This window comes from Nymphalis io, chromosome 10 (assembly GCF_905147045.1).
Source record: "Nymphalis io chromosome 10, ilAglIoxx1.1, whole genome shotgun sequence".
NCBI classification, from domain to species: domain Eukaryota; kingdom Metazoa; phylum Arthropoda; class Insecta; order Lepidoptera; family Nymphalidae; genus Nymphalis; species Nymphalis io.
The window spans coordinates 3,184,566-3,198,736 of NC_065897.1; the positions used below are offsets into that span (position 1 = coordinate 3,184,566).

The 14,171-nt window shown below is 33.1% G+C and overlaps 1 protein-coding gene and 1 long non-coding RNA gene across 2 annotated transcripts; one reads left to right on the forward strand and one right to left on the reverse strand.

Moving 5' to 3' along the window:
• Nucleotides 1–204: 204 nt before the first annotated feature.
• Nucleotides 205–6,611, reverse strand: LOC126771279 (uncharacterized). Its single transcript, XM_050491077.1, has 9 exons — nt 6,275–6,611; nt 5,753–5,899; nt 5,288–5,440; nt 4,766–4,928; nt 4,001–4,236; nt 3,418–3,535; nt 2,248–2,441; nt 1,325–1,454; nt 205–602 (listed from the first exon to the last, which is right to left on the reverse strand). The coding sequence occupies exons 1-9, from the start codon at nt 6,407–6,409 to the stop codon at nt 238–240; spliced, it is 1,641 nt and encodes a 546-aa protein (XP_050347034.1). The 5' UTR covers nt 6,410–6,611; the 3' UTR covers nt 205–237.
• Nucleotides 6,612–9,683: 3,072 nt separating this feature from the next.
• Nucleotides 9,684–13,914, forward strand: LOC126771382 (uncharacterized). Its single transcript, XR_007669529.1, has 3 exons — nt 9,684–9,776; nt 10,747–10,854; nt 11,037–13,914. It is a non-coding gene; the product is annotated as an uncharacterized LOC126771382 (long non-coding RNA).
• Nucleotides 13,915–14,171: the final 257 nt, after the last annotated feature.

Consider the following 14,171-nt stretch of genomic DNA (forward strand, 5'->3'; position numbering starts at 1 on the left):
TACGTTAGAATTTCAGTGAAATTATACACATGCATGTTTTCTTTCACCTCCGAGCACGAGAGGAATAATAAACACAAATTTAGCAAATTTATGCCACCGGCTCCTTAATATTAGACAAATATCGTATTAAAAATAATGAACTACAAACCGAGACTCTTGACCTTGAAGGCAAACCATCATTAACAATAAAATAAAAGAATAAAATAAAATAATAAATTATATTTCTTTAAAAATAGTTTAAAATGTTAAAGCTCCAAATATTGGAAATGCGGCAGGTTTGCTTAATCTATACCTAAATCTATTCAAGAGTCCACTGGCCACGACCACCCCACTGGTTCTGCTGGCCAGCACACTGCCAGCTTGAATCGTGTTCCTTCTCTTGTTCGAAACGTCGACGGATCGGCAGCCCTTTATTCTTATGTGTATAGTGTTTATTTTCCCACTGAATTTCGTTGGTTCGAACGGGGCTTCCCTGTGAACAGTTCCGTTTTTACGCTGCAGTATCAGCCTGACCTTGGGCCGTCTTATCGCTGGCCGAAGAGGTAGATACGAGAATTCCTCATCCGAAGTTCGTTCGTTGGTGTCCTCTTTCGATTCCATTTCTAAAATGTTCAATTATATTAAGTATCGTACACATTTGCGCGAAAAGTATACAGCATGTGTCGACAAAGTTTAATATTAATGGGCGAATTCGTTTTTAAGAACATATGTATGTATTTTAAATTGTTATTTGATGTCACGTGATCAAATTTCGAATGTAAATAACGTTAAAATAATAAAGCGATTATGATGAATTGAGGAGAAAGCCTAAATATTTGATAACTGACTAATTTTGTTTCATGAAAGAATAAGAATAGAAAATCATTTGGAGGGGCAAACTTTTTGAAACATTTTTGACTTTTATTATTTTAAAACAGTAGCAGTAACAGCCTGTGAATGTCCCACTGCTGGGCTAAGGCCTCCTCTCCTTTTTGAGGAGAAGGTTTTGGAGCTTATTCCAATACGCTGCTCCAATGCGGGTTGGTGGAATACACATGTGTTAGACACATGCAGGTTTCCTCATGATGTTTTCCTTCACCGTTAAGCACGAGATGAATTATAAACAAAAATTAAGCACATGAAAATTCAGTAATGCTTGCCCGGGTTTGAACCCACGATCATCGGTTAAGATTCACGCGTTCTAACCACTAGGTCATTTCGGCTTTTTATTATTTATTACTTATTATTACTACTTTACTGTAAAAGATATGAAATTTAATTCTGTTAAGCCTTTTTTATCAATTGAAGTAAATAAATTTATAAAATGTATAATAAAAAACCATACCTTTTATAGGAAATAATGTTCTCCTCGGTAAAATTGAATCTCCTAACATTTCATATAAAGTATAGTCAGTCATTACATAATCTTCTAAAAAATTTGTTGGTTCAGATCTAAGGAGACAAGTTGAGACATCCTGAAAACAAAAATATCACGAAATTATTTAACAGATAAATAGGCTTTATATGGAGATTTAGTGAAAGTAGTAGGCTTAGTTAAATTATTTAGAACAAAAAAATTTCAAAATATTATTTAATAAGTTTCAAGGAATTATAACTGGCTTACTCATAAAAGAATGCGGATTCTTATGGCGAAAAATAGTTTACTAAAAATTAACTAAGCTTATTATCACAAGTAGTAAAAAACTCCATAACGAACTTCATGTTTTAAGGAATGGTTTTAAACTCACTAAATTTCCTTATTTACTTTATATACTAGTATATATATATACAGTAACAGCCTGTAAATATCCCACTGCTGGGCTAAGGCCATCTGTCCCTTTTTGAGAAGAAGGTTTGGAGCTTATTCCACTAATGAACTATGATGAATTAAATGACCTTAAATTGGCATGTCAACATGTTGCGTGTGCGTTTTAAAGGTCGGCAACGTTGCTTTCGGACCTTTAGATGTAAAAACAGCGTGGTAGAGCTTTGTGCAAGCTCGTCTGGGTAGGTACCACCCGCTCATCAGATATTCTACCGCAAAACAGCAGGACTTGGTATTGTTGTGTTTCGGTTTGGAGGGTGAGTGAGCCAGTGTAATTACATGCACAAGAGACATAACATCTTAGTTCCCAAGATTGATGGCGCATATTTATCAATCAAGAAATATTTGTAGTGCATAGAGCAGAGCAAATCGAAATTTGTAAATCAAAGGCTCATTTATCGTTCCTCCTGCGATTGCAATACACTATAGAGTATAACACTCACGAGTATGGTCTCCCGGAGATCTCTCTGTGTGTGCTTGTGCCTCTGTGCGTGCACACGGTCGTCTATGTGCTCAAGATGTTCACCCAAACACTCTACAAGGGCCTGCCTCCCCAATGCCATCAAACATCGTATCATCGGTGCCGTCAGACGCTCCTTCGTGCCTTGCGATAGGTAATCGAATAATATGCCTTTTCCTAAAATTATAAATAAGTATATGATTTCAAGTACGTTAGCTCGTTTAATATCACTTACTTACTTATAAGCGTTGTTTAGTAAGTGTTTAGTTAAACACTGATTTTACTCTTTCTGTCATCAATTATTCTGTTTTTTTAATTTTTTTAATAGGATCACCAGCAAGGAGTACACAAGACAGACAAGCTTTAAATACATTTTGCGAGTTATAAGTATCCCATGTATGTGCTCCCAGTTACAGGAAACCACAGCACCCATCACATACAACTAAGTAACAGCTAATATAAATGGTAAAATTAAAATTAAGAACTTTACAAATTTAAAAGAATTTTTATATTTAAAAGAAGACAATTCTTTAACTAATCAGTTCTTAAATAACATTTATTGGTAATCCTAAAAGTAATTGGAGCGTGCGAATTCATGTTAAATCACACACATGGTGGGCTCCATACTAATACAAACTGGGAACAATGTTTGTCCACATTCATCGAAATATTTACCAACGTTAGCATAAAGCGCGTGCATTTTATATGCGGTAATGGAAATTAAATTGTTTACAAAATATTTTAAGTCCATATTTGAAAATAAGACAAGCGGGTTCCATTCAAATATGGACTTTAATTATGGGGTGGACACTTCAATTTCCTTTACCGCGATTAAAATATGTTGTGACGCGAAACGCGTTTGATGTAAATCGTAACTGTGACAGCCATGTAAAAATTTATATGTATATAAGTCCATTCCAGAGTCCGCTGTAAAAGTCGCAGGTTCGATCCTGGCCGCTTGAGCTATTGTCGTCCCGTAGTAATTTATATAAACTTGCCATACTTATAAAACACTTTATAAGTATGGCAACTTTTACCCTTAGACCTATTAGTTTGTAAACTTTTAATTTGTAATTATTACTGTATGCCATGTTGGTAATCCTAAATAAATAAATAAATAAATTGCTATTATTTTAATATAAATATTACGTACCTATTGCAATAAACGAGGGCCATGTCCGAGTTATTTTAGTTAGTATCGCTACCATCTTCTCTGCTAACGTTCCATTACCTAATATATTTGACACCATAACCGGAAATAGTCTTTGAAACTGAAATGTATAATAACAATTAAACCAGAGTTAATGAAATAATGCTTTTTTTTATTAAATACAATAAATTTACAGTAACAGTACCAGCCCGTTAATGTCCCACTGCTGGGCTAAGGCCTCCTTTACTATTTGAGGAGATGGTCTAGAGCTTATTCCAACACAATATATTTAAAATAAATTAAAACGATAGAAATATGTCGAGTGAAGCAAATGAAAAATGATTAATAAATTTTAATGACGAACAATATTTTATATGGATTCCAACTGACTCATTGGTCGGTTGCAGATCTTAAGGTCATGGGCTCAAGTCCTGGGTAGAACTAATAGAGGTTATTGGGTTTTTCTCTTCATCAAGAAACTCTCAGTAATTAAAAAAGATAGAGATAAATAGAGACTACACTTGTGCACAATAATATGAAGCATATCTCTTTATTGACGGAATTAAAAAAAAAAGAACATACATACCTGTTGCTGTATATTTGTGTCCAAGCTGCAAGGATTCGAACAGAGCGCGTCGACCATGTCCAATACGTTCGACTGCAAAGGTTTCTTCGCCGGTACGTTCAGAGCATTCAAATTATCATCGTTGAGAACTAGCACGGCGAGATTAAACAGATTTGGGAATATGGGACCGATACGAGTATTCGTTGTGAGATCTTCTACTGCCAGCTGTTTGGGTTTCTTCCTTAAATTTAATATTGCTGAAATATAAATAATATTTGTTATTTATATGAAGTAACAACCTGTAAATGTCTCATGTTAGGCAAATTCCACTATATTGCTCTCATTTGATTTGGTTAATACACATTTGGCAGAATTTTAACCGACATTTGAAGGTTACTTTGAAATGTTTTGTTTAACCAATGACCATGATTTTGATGAACTCGGTGCTGTGGTCTGATTTGGATCAATCAGTTCTAACAATACCAATGCATAAAATGGAGTTTTGTATGTCGCCGATGTTGTTATCGGTACTTAGCAAGTAAAATTAAAGTGGAATAAGTAGTCATGGAATATTGTTGTAGATATTCATCTACTCCTTTAATTGAAATATGCTATAAAGAATATGCTTTAGGCAACAAACTTATAAAAGTTATGGAAATAGATTACTACTATACAAATGCTAGAAGGCTTTTCTAACATAACAGATAGCAGAAAAAAATATTAGATAACTATTGTTTATCTAAATTATTAACATTTGGAGAACATTTTTTTAGTTCTATAACTTACCTCTTGCAATTTTTGTATAATAATTTTGTAGATTAACACTAATATTATTGCTATTATTTAAACTTTTATCATCTGTTATCCATTCCACAGACACAGTTGGTAAAGTAGAGAACACATAGGTTTGTGTGGTCATTGAGTATTCTGGTATATTTATATGAGTTTCCTAAAAACAAACAATAATCAATGCTATTAATTAAGAACATATAATCTAATATAAATAATGATATAATCTAATGTTACAGATATAAAAAAGAAATTGATTGAATTCTTATGTTTTAAGAAAAATGGTGTTATAATAATAAATTATAGGGCGACATCTTGACTTATCTTATAGTATAAGTTTATTTTTGAATATGGAACTGTAATTATGTATTTCACAATATAAAAAAAATATTATATTAACAAGAGTATCTATCTTATGAGAAATAGATTTACCGTACCAATAAAAAATTTATTATATTTAACAGAGGGTAATCTAAAGTTATAGAGAAAAATAATAGAGGGTCTTAGTAGCTTGCTTACCAGTTCACAGCAAAGCTTTTCTTCCCCCACTGAGATATATTGTGGCACATTTGCACCCACTACCGGACTAGTATCTGAGAGAGTTAGTACTGTATTAATGTCCCAGCTATCAACACATGTTTTCTTCATCATCTCACTGTGTAATGCAATTGTCTGTAATACATAGTATGCGAATTAAGTTATAGCAAAAGTGAATGATAACATTTTTATTTTTTACGGTAGCGACCATTTACTATCACTTAGTGCACCATACATATGTCTACCTACTTAAAACAAAATACAAATATCTAATTTAACTTTATAATAAATATAAATTATGACATTTAAAAAACTGTTTTAATCTCATAAATAAAATACTCATATTGTCACCGTCACTATTGTGTGGTGTGTGAGGGTGATTGTGTGATATAATTTGTTCACTATCTATTTTTACATTCAATGGTGATCAAATATAAAATAACTTACACTAATTGTCTGCCGGAGCTTATAACTAATATCCTCAGCGAGGTTTGTTGCTGCTTCAGCATTAATTTCTGCACCAATTTGTTCCGCCATACATTGTATCGAGTCTGCACCCACTCCAGCAAACTTGCCTTGTGATGAACCTCCATCCTTACATTAAAGTGAAATCAGTAATGAATATTTATAAACAATTTGTAATGTGCATTGTTAAAATTTTAAATAGTAAGCACCTATTGAACTTCCTTTTTAATATTTTAAGCAGAAGAATATGATTTTATAATTAATATTATATACAGATATGGTTGTGCCTAAATAAATGCTAATATATTACAAAATAATGTTATTTGATTGTATACAACTAATGAACATTTCATGCCAGAATGTACACATGCACACAGAATGTATGCAAATAAATGTTTAACTATAATATTTATGTGGTACTCAAGATATTTATAGATACGTCCATGACAGATATTTGTACAACCGAATCGTTGTATTAATAAATTAAAAGTATTTAATACCTACCTTTTCTATTAGTGGTGGAGTATCACACTGGCTAGAACCACCAGACTCGGAAGCAACGGATTTGTTTCTATCGCGATCACGACTGCTACTTTTTTTATTGTGATTTTTAGTGCTTAAAGTGGATAAGTTGGACATTATACCGAAATGTTAAAACACAATGCTTAAATAGTAAAACAAAACAACTTTATCAAAGCGCATAATTATTGTATATTCACGTGATTATAAAAAAAGAACATTTCACCCCTTAGTTAAATGTTTGTGTATAAAAAATAACTATATATTCAAGGAAATTATTTAAAACGCCAAAATTCTACAATCAAAAACACGACATGGGTTGAAGATGAAAACAAATGTGTGAAGACATTAGACAATGACAATGACAGGTCACTTAGAGCCCCGGACACAAACTATTTAAGCTATAACAGATGATATTATACAATTTGTAAAAGGTATAAAAAATATCATTAAATTATATATTATATGACCAAAAAGACTTGCCTTTTAAAAAATGTTACAGTCAATACAATTACTATTTTAGGAATTTTGGAAATTGGAAATTATACATATAAACAGACAACTCGTAACAACATAGTCCAATTGTTTGTTTTAATTTGTTGATTTGATAAAAAATATGTATACTCTTTAAAAAGGAAAACAAAGATATATTTCACTAAAATATAATGTACTTTCTTTTTTTATATAGAATAGGAAGGCGGACGAGCATATAGGCCACCTGATGGTAAGTCGTGACCAACGCCCATAGACATTGGCATTTTAAGAATTTTTAACCATCGCTTACAACACCTATGCGCCATGAACCTTGGGAACTAAGATGTTATGTCCCTTGTATCTGTAATTACACTGGCTCACTCACCCTTCAAACCGGAATACAACCATACCAAGTACTGCTGTTTTCGGTAGAATATCTGATAAGTGAGTGGTACCTACCCAGACGAGCTTGCACAAAGCTCTACCACCAGTCCTACAATCAATATTTTTTTTAAAATTAAAATTGATTGATTACTGGAAATATTTATCACTTTATATAATCTCAAACAGGGAATTTCACAACCGTTTTCTGCGGTGACTTTCGTGTTTGTTCTTACAGAAAAGTAGCCCTTTTTTTGTTTCACGCTGGAAAAACTCATTACGCGTTTCCCCCACGGGAAAGGTGGGGGTATTTGGGGCTCGCCGGTTTTCGAGACGCCGAGTGCGCCCCGAACATCGGAATACTTACTAAAAACCAGCGGTACTCTTTCCATCTTAATGAGGAGTGCCACGGGATCGCTTGCGCATGCTACCGTGACGCTCTGACGGACGGTCTGCCTATGCAGGCTTCCATTCTATCATTCATTCCATCTAGGAGTTTTACTAGGTTACTGAGAACCTCCCTAGTCTCCCGGCGACGCCTATTGTGGCAGAGGGTGAAGGTGCGCATAGCGCCTCTTTCTTCTCCTCGGTTTTCTTCAGCGGAGCAGGTCTGCAGAGGCGTTCTCTGCGACATCACACTTTCACAGAAGGAGACCATTTCCGACCGGCACTCCTCGCATCCAAGCATCGCGTTGATGATGCTCGGAAAGGAGAGGTCTCCGCTGACAACTGCCGCCAGGGAATGCCTCTAGGCCCCCCCCCCCGCGGCACACTCCGCCAGCTTGTGTTATGCTGTGTCGATGGCGCACCACACTCGTGGCAGGAAGGTGACACTTTCCGCCGCACTATTTTGTGCAGGTACGAAGCAGCCGTGTCCGGTAAGTATCCAAATCGATCGGAACGAGTTTGGTTCGAAGGGGAGGCTTGTGAGTGTAAAAATTGCTAACTTCGAAACTTCGAGCTGCTTCTGAAAATTTCTCAACTAAAAACTTTTCTACCTCGACTCGGGATTTGAACCCGAATCCTCTAAATCGGTAGCTCTTACAAGGTAGCCTCTAGACCAATCTGAGTCAATTTCACTCGATTCGGACGAAAAAGGCATGACGCGTTTTTTTTCGATTCCTAAACATATCATCAAAATATTAAAAAATAATCGTTTAGTTAATCCACGAGTAAACAATAAAAATGTTCAGGAATTTAATCTATAAGAGTTTATTCTGTAAACACCATTAAGGTGATATTACGTATTAAACCAACAACGGTGACCATTACGCTCCTGTTGAGTACATTAGGGTGATAAGGACAGTCACATCGTGGCGGTTAAACATTAAGCACTTCTTGCCTCTTAGTTATTAAAGTGCTTAAAATATCGATAAAATGTTCAATTTAAAAAATATAACAAACGAATATGATATAGAAAAGTGGACATATTTTTTAGAGAAAGTAATCGGAAACAACGCTGGTTGGCTACAGATCCTAACGGCTTCAGTGCTTATTATAATTTTCGTAGTAGGTTTCATCGGCAACCTTCTTACCTGCACAGTCATTTATTACGATAAGAAGATGCACACGACTACTAATCACTACATCTTTAACATGGCCGCCACAGATTTACTCGTCTCGTTCGGGATCCCCCTCGAAGTTTACTTATATCTCACTGATGCATATTTATTTGGAAATATTGCTTGCAAGATCCATTTTTTCTTCGTAGTACTCCTATGGAATAATAGCATTTTAGTAATGACGACACTTGCAATAGAAAGATTCTTCGCTATTTGGTATCCTCTGTCGTCTAAGTTTGTCCCATCTACGGAAAGGGCAATGAGAATTATTACTGTAATTTGGATTATATCAATTTGTGAGACTATACCTGAACTGTGGACCGTGGAATTAGTTAAAACGGACAAAATGTCATATTGCTTCACAGTGCCAAGCCCTTTGGCTAGAGTTATTAGTGGCGTTTTAGGTTTAGTCACCTTCATTATTCCTCTTTCAATTATGTTATTCGTGTACGTTATGATTGCACTCAAAGTGAATAATAGTGAAATATCGAATTCGAGGAGAACAATATTTAATCATAAGAATAATAGAAGAAAAGTTAACAAGCTCGTTGGTAATAATATTTAATAATAATAGTGTATATTGTGGATAATTTGTATTAATTACAATTATTGTAATTGTATTGATTCTGCTTTCTTATATTATTTGATAGATATATCATGATCATATTCAATTTTACAATTAAGTTCCGAATACGTTGTTTTCTTTATTAATTGCATTAAGCTATTACTCTTAGATACTTATAAACGTCACCGTCATCTAGTTTATCTAGATAATTGACGTTAAAAGTTTTAATGCAAACGTTATACTAGTAGGTGTAGTTTTAAATATTAATATATATTATGTATTGGATTTTTATCAATAACAATTTACTTTAATAAAATATGTATATAGCTTATTTCATTAGCTAACACGTAAATTATAATTTACGAAAATAATTAATTAGTATATTAATATGTATTTATTTTCAGTAGCCATAACAATTTCGTTCCTGATCTGCTGGCTGCCATTCTTTTGCAACCGTTTGCTCTTTTTCTTCTGTGACATGCAACAACTTATGCAATTAGATCGAGTAAGTTTTAACATAAAATATTTAAATTTGATCAAAGCTATTTGCGAGAATAAACTCGAACTTAGAGGAGAAAACGATTGTGAAATGACATTAATTGATATTAGTGACTATAAAATTAATATGATTATCCTATTGCATCAAAATAGCTAATCTCCTTAAAACGTTTGTCAATATTTCAGGAGTGAGATACGAAGTAATTTCTTATAGAATTGCAGTGCGTTATTTAGACGTAATTCATCAGTCATTTAATCAATAACCAAAATTAAAGAGCAACTTAATAAAATTTATGGTGTTTATTAATATATGTCAATGTTTCCACCGGGAACAAATATTTACGATCAATTAAAACAGTTTCGTAAAGAGATAAAAAGCAATAATTGTAATTTAAGATATTATTCTACGGTAATTTTTTGGGGTATATTGCTAAAGATAGATAACATATAGTACCATCAGTTATTTTACCGTCAAACATCAATACTTTCAATTGCTGTTTGGATTTAAATGATGAGATGAGACCGATTTGCCCATCTGCCTAAATCCCCCCAGTACATTTTTTCCTTTACGTACCTCGGGTGCTCGTAATATTTAATTTACCGCAAATAAGATATAAAAAGCCTTGATGGACTGGTGATTAAAGGACTGGAATCTTCAAGTTTTAACCGTGGTTACGAGTTCAAACCCGGGCAAGCACCACTGAATTTACATGTGTTTATTTTACATAATTTATCTCGGCGGTAAAGAAAACATCGTGAGGAAATATATATATGTCTAATTCACTGAAATTCTGCCACATGTGTTTATACACATATGGCAGAATTTCATTTTATACTAACCGGCATTGAAGCAGCGTGGTGGAGTAAGCTCTAAACTTATAACCCAGCAGTGGGACATTTACAGGCTGTTTACTTTAAGGAACATAACGGTTTCCATTTAATATAGGATTTTGTTGTTTGTGTATTTTTATTTTCAGATTTGGGATATCAATTACAGGACTTTACTGATAAACAGTTGGTTCAGTATCATCTTGAATCCAATTATATTCAGTCTAATGTCATCTAAATTCAGGAAAGCTTTATTGGTATGTACCTACTTAGTATATTAATAATAAATATAAAATTTTGGACGAATATATTTCTTTTAACTTCAGCATTAGTCAACAAAAGTTGCGTTAAGGTTACGCATTGAATATATGTATTCGTAAAATAATAACCACGTAACCAATTCATTACTTATTAGTAACCGTTAACATTTTTATTTCAGAAGTTATGGAGAACGAAATTTAAAAGGCAATCGGACATAATTAACGTCTGAAGATTTAATTAACTTCTATTACAATTTATCTAATGAGAAAATAAGTGTAGGTTTTTATCAAAATGACGGTACCTAATACAACGATATTGTCAAGAAAAGTAGACGAATTAATAATATAAGATAACAAACCGTCCGGTCGCTGGGAGGATGCAACAATGCGAGCCGGTTGGCGTGGTTGGTAGAACACTTGCCTTTCACGCCGAAGGTTGTGGGTTCGATTCCCACTCAGGACAGACATTTGTGTGCATGAACATGTCTGTTTGTCCTAAGTCTGGGTGTAATTATCTATATAAGTATGTATTTACAAAAGAAAAGTAGTATATGTAGTATATCAGTTGTCTGGTTGCCATAGCACAAGCTTTGTACAAGCTTAATTTCGGATCAGATGGCCGTGTGTGATAAATGTCCTAGGATATTATTATTATAATGCAGTATGCTGGAGGTTTGAAGGCTTGTTAGGCTATTCTATAAGAATAAAAATTCGAAAGTAAGACTGCAGAAAATGCCACGAAATATCAGAAAGTGATATGCACCATATGATTGTGACAGTGCATAAATATTATTTTTAGTATAATTAAAAGGTTTTTTTCTTTTTTTATTGAAAATTAAATTAAGCGCAAAATTATAATGTTTAATGTAAGTAGTCACATTGATGTAGATTTTAATGATATTATTCGTTAGCAGGACAAATAAACGATACTAATATTTATCGTAAATTCTTGTCCACTTAGTTAAATCAATATGTATGTAATACGTTATGTATGTATGATCGAATGAACGTTTCCTTGTTGTGTTAGTTTTATTTTATAAACTTAAAGCTTAGTATACTTATATGTATTAGCAAAAATATTGTTTTAAAAGAGTACAGAAATTTGAACAAGAACTGGCCAAAATTTAATGGTGGTAAAATAATTTTATGGCTTTATGCAAGCTCATCTGGGTAGGTACCACCCACTCATCAGATATTCTACCGCAAGCAGTACAGCAGTATTTGGTATTATAGTATTTCGGTTTGAAGGGTGAGTGAGCTAGTGCAATAAAAGGATAATAAGGAAGATAAAGAAGGATAATAAAGAAAAAGGACATAACATCTTAGTTCCCAAGGTTGGTGGCGCATTGGCGATGTAAGCGATGGTTAACATTTCTTACAACGCCAATGTCTATGGGCGTTGGTGACCACTTACCATCAGGTGGCCCATAAGCTCGTTCACCTATCTATTCTATAAAAAATAAATGGCGGTTGTTCGGTAAGGGATAACTAAGTATTTCAAAAAAGGCTTAAGTTCAATCTAATCCAGCTGTATAGGTGGAAGGTAATCCAGCTGTATAGGTGGAAAGTCTTCCAGCTATAAAGATAGAAAGTCTTTTAGAATTGATCGGATTTGGTCTTTTAATTTCTACCACTTGTGGATTTAACAAGTGACTTGATGTTACGCTGATTACGTTGAGCGTTATATATAGATGTGATAAGATCATAATGAAAGTTCACAAAATGAATTCGCCAATTCCCGTCGACCGTTGCTATCCATTTTCATTTTCGCTTACAAATTGATTTTATCATATATAATACATCTAAAGCTATCTAATTGCTATAGTAAATAATGTTTTTAATCGGAATTAAGCTTAATCAATTAGATGCCACTCGACAAACACGTCCCCGTTTCATTTAATTTAATTATACTTTAGATCATTATACAGATACATTGATTGTTTAGATAAAACGGAAAATTGCCCCATTTTATAAAAACTTTTAGTTAAATTGATATTGACATAAGATCGATTTGACAGATTTTTCAAATTCGAAATGGAAGTAATTGCCTCTTTCGTATAAAGCTTTTAATTACTGGTGGTCACTATTTTTACTTAAAGTAGAAAGAAACAATTCTTTTTGATTGTCCATGTGATTGGTTTCCATATGTAAGGCTGATTTTCGGTGTCCTACTTATTTGCTCAGTTTAATACGATGAGTATACTACAAATAATTAAAATCACTTCAACAAGGCTATCAATGCATTACTGTCTTTCAACTTTGTAAGCATTGCTTTCAAAGTCCAGATTGTTTATTTATTCGATGGAATTCCATTTTTATAATAGTGACTATACAGCATTAGAAATTTTTGTATTTATATGTCAATGCGTTGTTATTGAAGTCTATTTATTAGAGAAAGTGTGCAGACGGTTAAAAGATATTAGTTTCTGAAAATAGTCATTTATGAAAACAACGAGTACAAACTTTTGTATTGTATAACCCAATAACAAACAGAGATTGTCGAGTGGTACGAACATGTGAATTTTTACCGAAGAAGTGGTGCGGTTAAATCAGGGGTGCGGTGGGGGCTTTGGGAGCACCACTTAATTTTGCTGCATGTTCTTAATTTGTGTTTATAATTCATCTCGTGTTCGGTGGCTTAACAACATATTTAATTGTAACAAATTAGTCTATTTATATTAAAGATATTACAGCTTTTACACTGAATTATAACTTTATAATGAGAATTATAAAGTTTTCCTATTTTTAAGGGTCGAAACTTTTTTAGTCTTTATAAAACGATTTATTCATTTTTTTATGAGACCTAACATACAGACATTTTTATAAAATACAAAATTAAAATAAAAAGAAATACACAAAAAATACACATTACAAATTTAAAGCAGAAACACGCCGTCTAAAAGATTGTCCTGTGGCATTGTACCCAAGACGCTGGCACTGTTGCCTCTCTGCACCGCTAGACTCAGCCTTTGATCCTATTTTTAATTTATGTTAAAGGTTAGTTAATATTTATGTTAAAGGTTACTCAGGCATTTCTCCTTTCAAAAAAAAACAAAGCGTTGCAAGAAAATTTATACGTATTGATTTATGTATTATATGTATATTAAAATGAATATGTATCCATATATATTTATATATATATATATATATATATATATATATATATATATATATATATATATATATATATTTATGGATTTGCAAAAAACTAAAGGTTATAAAATTAAGACAAACACTGAACCAATTCTTTATCGTGCAATATTTGCTCAAGGTAACGCAAAATTAAAAAAGAAGTATCCTCCTATATACACTTG

What these genes read in the sequence shown, in the direction of transcription:
- LOC126771279 (XM_050491077.1), bottom strand. Translation starts at nt 6,409, where the DNA reads ATGTCCAACTTATCCACTTTAAGCACTAAAAATCACAATAAAAAAAGT. An exon ending in GCCCTCGTTTATTGCAATAG is followed by an intron (nt 2,442 to 3,417) that starts GTACGTAATATT and finishes TTATAATTTTAG; the next exon opens with GAAAAGGCATATTATTCGAT. An exon ending in ATCTCCGGGAGACCATACTC is followed by an intron (nt 1,455 to 2,247) that starts GTGAGTGTTATA and finishes TTTTGTTTTCAG; the next exon opens with GATGTCTCAACTTGTCTCCT.